Source organism: Buceros rhinoceros, unplaced genomic scaffold (assembly GCF_000710305.1).
Source record: "Buceros rhinoceros silvestris isolate BGI_N320 unplaced genomic scaffold, ASM71030v1 scaffold40970, whole genome shotgun sequence".
Classification (NCBI taxonomy): Eukaryota; Metazoa; Chordata; class Aves; order Bucerotiformes; family Bucerotidae; genus Buceros; species Buceros rhinoceros.
In genome coordinates, this window is record NW_010389936.1 from 33,148 (window position 1) to 38,029 (window position 4,882).

At 44.0% G+C, this 4,882-nt stretch overlaps 1 protein-coding gene across 1 annotated transcript in view; it reads right to left on the bottom strand.

The window, feature by feature from the left end:
- Positions 1-4,882, bottom strand: part of TRMT11 (tRNA methyltransferase 11 homolog (S. cerevisiae)) — a gene marked incomplete at its 5' end in the record, with an annotated part of 19,063 nt that overhangs the window by 12,612 nt on the left and 1,569 nt on the right. The window contains 2 exons of the mRNA XM_010135620.1: positions 9-144; positions 779-859. Coding sequence (XP_010133922.1) covers positions 9-144; positions 779-859 — 217 coding nt within the window. The remainder of the gene's footprint in view (positions 1-8; positions 145-778; positions 860-4,882) is intronic.

Sequence of the window (4,882 nt, forward strand, 5' to 3'; positions counted from 1 at the left end):
AGAGCGTCCCTTTTCGCCATATGGATCGTGAAGAATCAGACACCAGCGCATCAAGGTAGTATTTCTCTAGACCATACTGTCGGAGATTAGCTCTGATATTTTCGTCTGGCCCTCTCCATTTCTGGTTCTTTCTGCTCGCCTTGCCTGGGGGCAAGGCATGGAACAGGAAAAAAGCATACTCAGCCACAAACTGTTTTATAGGAAAGCTCTCAGCTCTGTCATTTAATTTAAAAGTAAAAAATTAAATGTCACATCGAAAAACAGAGCTTATCTCCTGCCTTATTCTACTTACTGCCACAAATACTTGAAATAATCTTCCCAAGAGGCACCGAATAATGAAAATAGATGAGAAAAGCTCTGCTGCAGCATCTGCAGAGGCCGTCACAGAACACACTTATAAAAATGTTGGCTTGGAAGATGTTAGCACTATCCCTCAGTCATAATCCCGCCTGGCAAGTCAGATCTAGTTTGCACTGCAGTTTTTCAGAGAAGTAAGAATGAGACTAGACTTCCTGGGACAGGTTAGGAGAGGCTTCCCACATCACAGGCTAAGGAAGCACACTGCCTTTGTAACTGTTATTTGCTCTGATTTTCATTATTCCTTGTATTAACTATTCCCTGCTTAAAAAACAAGAGGATAGCTTAGCTAGGATACATGTACATCAGTCAATAAAAACAAGCATGGCCAAATAAATCCTGTGAAGATTAATGTAGCTCTAAAATCCACTAAGTCTCATCCACTACCATCAGCACTCTTAAATTCCAGAGAGTAACATACCTAATCCATGGATCGTGTTGTAATCGATGTCAGTACCACACACATACGCGCCAAAGTGCGCAGAGGAGATTAGAAGGCCACCTATAAACAGGGGAAAACAGGAAAAGTAAAAACTGCCGTCATAAACGTTACCTGTGTCAGGATTTTTGGCTCAGGAACTTCAGGAGTTTATACCAGCAGCACCCTAGACCCAAAAAAACAAAACAAAAAGAAAACCACATGGATGAAGACTACCAACCAGTTAGAATCACTCTGCAACCATAATCAGAGATGGTAACAGCAAGGGCCTTGCCTGCTATACCCGATTTTCCTTACCTTGCTATGCCCTTTGTCACTCCCTACCTCTGCAGGCTGTTCTTAGGAGTTTGCTTAAGCTTTTCTGCATTTCAATAAGATCCTTTAACGATTACATGAACCATAACTCTGAATGCTAATTTGCCAGGAGCAGAATTTCAAATTGTTGGCAAATGATCTGAGAAACCATAACCAAAAACATCAATCCTACCACATCCATTCTCAGTCTTCTTAACTGTGTCTAAAACCCAAACCTGCTGTATAACGTGGCCATCCTGAGGGAGACGCAGTCGCCAAGGACCTCGTATGTGTCGATAGCTTCAATGGAAAGAGGTTTCTGCAATTGTTTTGCAATGTGAAAGTTATATACAAATGCATTTTTTCAGTATGCCACTGATTTTGTCAGTACATTTATTATCGTTCTCATCTGCAGTAAAACTCTTTTTTTTTTTAATCACTACTAGTGGGATCTGCTTTCCTAATAAAAAAAAAAACAACCTACAAAAAAAAAGCACGTGTGATTTCCTCTTGAAACCAGGCACTGGTCGAATAACCCACAGAAAAGGGCAAATGACATTATCTCTTGGACAGCTTCCGAACGAGAGGCGGGATGGGTGTCAGCACTGACGGAAGGGCGGTGCTGCGAGCTGTTAGTGAGGAGGTCGGTGGCTACGAGAACTGTTTAAAACCGAGCAGTGCCTGAGAACAAGGCTGAGAACCCCGCATTAGCGGTGTCAGCTGCTTACAGACACACGCAGTCCCGCTGTGATGAAGGTGACAATTGCTGCAGGACAGAGTTGACCAGCACAGGGAACAAGACACAAGCTGGCTGTGAGAGTGACACCAGTTCGCCCTTCTGCACTGGCCTGCGTCACCCTCTCAGCACTGACAAATCAAATCCCTAACACGCACTCTGTGCACAGGCTAAAGATCACCGTGGGCTAACAAAACCCTACCAAATCTGAGGGTGTGGGAGAATAAAAAAAATTCCCCTGTTTTTGCTGTGAACTGGATGAGGGAAAAGGCAGGTTACTCACTCCAGAGGAGTCACCCGTTTCCCTTTTTGGCTGCAGTCCCTCAGAACAGATGGGCAGCACCTCCAGAAGGTCAAGACAAAGTTAGCTAGCCCTGACCCCAAGTCTGGCATACCACCCAGACCTATAAAAAAAGTAACAAGAAAGTACTTTGCCCATCTAAGAATGTTTTTAATCACTGGGAAAAAAAACCTAGGAAAACACGAACTTACAGCTTTTAAGCAATCTCAGCTGGCACTAGTCCAGTTGTGTTCACACCAAAGGTGCGGGAATACTTAAATCCTCTCATATGGGCAGCCCTGTGACCTGCTGCATCAAACACGCATGCAAAGGGTTAATCGCAAAATCACTGCAGTCATTGATGACTATTAGCTGAACGATGATGGCACAGAACTTCCTGCCTTTCTGTCATACCCTACTTCCCTCATCTCTTCATTACAGGGGAGGCTCCAGTCATACCACGGTCCTCCAGGTCAAAGAAAAATTCCTGTCCTTCACAGTTAGGCATCACCACAAATTGGCAAAGGGAAACATCTTCCGCAGGCACAAACAACAAGCTTGCTGGGAGAACCTGAACAGATTGTCGAGGAGGAAGTACAAAGGATTCAGGTAAAAGACCTATTATTATTGATTGAAGAGATTGATTATTATTAATTTATTCTTCCAGAAACCTTCAGGCTTCCCTCCGCTCAACATTGAGGAAAGATATCTAAACAATTTTTGCAGGTTACATCTTACAACTCAGAAATCATCCTGGCCATTCCAACTCTGCTACATGCGAAAGGGGAGTCAAGTCTCCTAAACCAGCCTGTCAAAAGCACTTTTCATTCCAAGGGTAAATTCCATCTGTCCACTCTTACATTTATGTGGAAGATTTGGGATTTGGCCCACCCAGCAGAACCAATTTGTTTTCAGCAACCATTTTGCAAGGCCATTCTAATTTGGCACTTACTATCTTTTCAGAGTGAAAAACAGGAAGAAATGAAGCCAAGCCCAAAGAAGAAATCTGAACTGCAGTTTCTCCAAAACACTCCTCAGATCCTCAATGGATGTTCTTTCCAAATCCATCAGCTCAAACTCACCGCATCACTCTCGACCCTGAACCGCCCCCCAGAGTTCCAGCAGCAGGACGCTGCTGCACTGGCAATCCTGAGAATCCTCTAAAGGAGTCAAGAGACAATTGAAATTCCTGGGGTTTTGGCTGCACCACAAACAGCTCCAAAAGCCACTGTTTGGTTGTTTAGTCATAAACAGACTTTACCGACAACCGGTGCGCCGCCCAGTACCTCCAGTGCCCCTACGTACCTTTCATCTCCAGCCCGTAGCTGGCAGCTGCCTAGTGCAATAAAACCACAAAAACGGTGATGAAAATCATCAGGCCATTTGGCGAGAGCTTTGTATACGTTACCTTTAGAACTGCAACACAATTTCATGTTTATCTTGAATTTCTACATCTCTGCCACTTCTATGTGATTTTTCTTCCTCTAATGTTACTCGGGGTTTTTTTCTCCGGGTGTCACTCCCAAGAGAATGAACTCTCTCAGAGAATCCTTTGTGATTTAGGTTTAGCAGGGTTTTTTAGAAAGACACAAAACCGTAGGCACTGGAAATTAAGCAAATCATAGAATCATGGAATCATATAACTTTGTTGGAAGAGACTTTTAAGATCATCGCGTCCAACTGTAGTGCTTAGAGATTAAGAAAAATCTCCTTGACCTTTCAAAGATGAGTCCCACCCATCTTCAAGGAACACAAGCACTGGGGAGGAAGAGGCAATTCCATAAGACATCATTATGCAAGCAAAAAAAAAAAAAATCAGTTGTAAGTGAATAAAAATTAAAGACAAAACCATACAGTTCATCAAAGCCTTGTGTTTCTGAAAACATTATATCCTTGCTCTGGTTTCTACAGTACAGAGAAGCCACAAGCTATTAAGAATTCGTCCTACTTGCAACCCTGTAGTGTTGTCTTCGCTCTCTCTAACTTCTCTGCAGTAGCATCTGCAGTGAATTATCTTCATCCTCCCACTGCTGGATTTTTAATTGTATGTATCTCACACGTGCTCTCCTTGATCAAAGTTTAGCAAAACCCAGGTCAGAAACACAGCCGCCTTCTGTTTCACCCACAAAAGCGCCGAGTTTCCCTTCGGTAAAAAACCTTCCCATGCCAGGCACAGTAATACGTGGAACAAAAGCTCCCTCTCCTGGCTCAGTCAAAACAAGTTCAGCTGGGGTCAAACACAAGGCATGAACATGGTCCTGAAGGCCAGACCCGAGGGCACAAGGAACCCATGGCTATAGAACGCTGTGACCTAACTAGTGCTGTGTCGTGCCACATGCCCACAAGTGCCCTCGGCACTCCCCGAAACAGCCACCTCCAGAACTGCTGCTCCTGGGAACGCTCTGGAAGCAGCTGCAGGCAGTGCTTGAGCCCCACTTCGCTGCCGAGTCACTCTGGATCTTGAGCAGTCCATGACACACATGAACTGCTGTTTAAGCCACGTTACATAAAATAACGCAGTGAAGACAGACTCGCTGGAAGTGTAAAATAAATTGTTTAGATCTTCTGAAGTTGGTCTCCTGCCCCCAAAGTCCCTTTCAAGTTAACAAAACATTCATTTGATTACGACCCTTTTGCTTTCGGTATCATCTCAAGCATCAGTCGAGCACCAGGAGCCACCGCACCTGGTGAGGTGCAAGCAGTAACCCTATCTCTCAGTTCATCCCTCCAGTACAAAAAAAAAAAAAAAAAAAAAAAATAAATAACCACCTGTTCC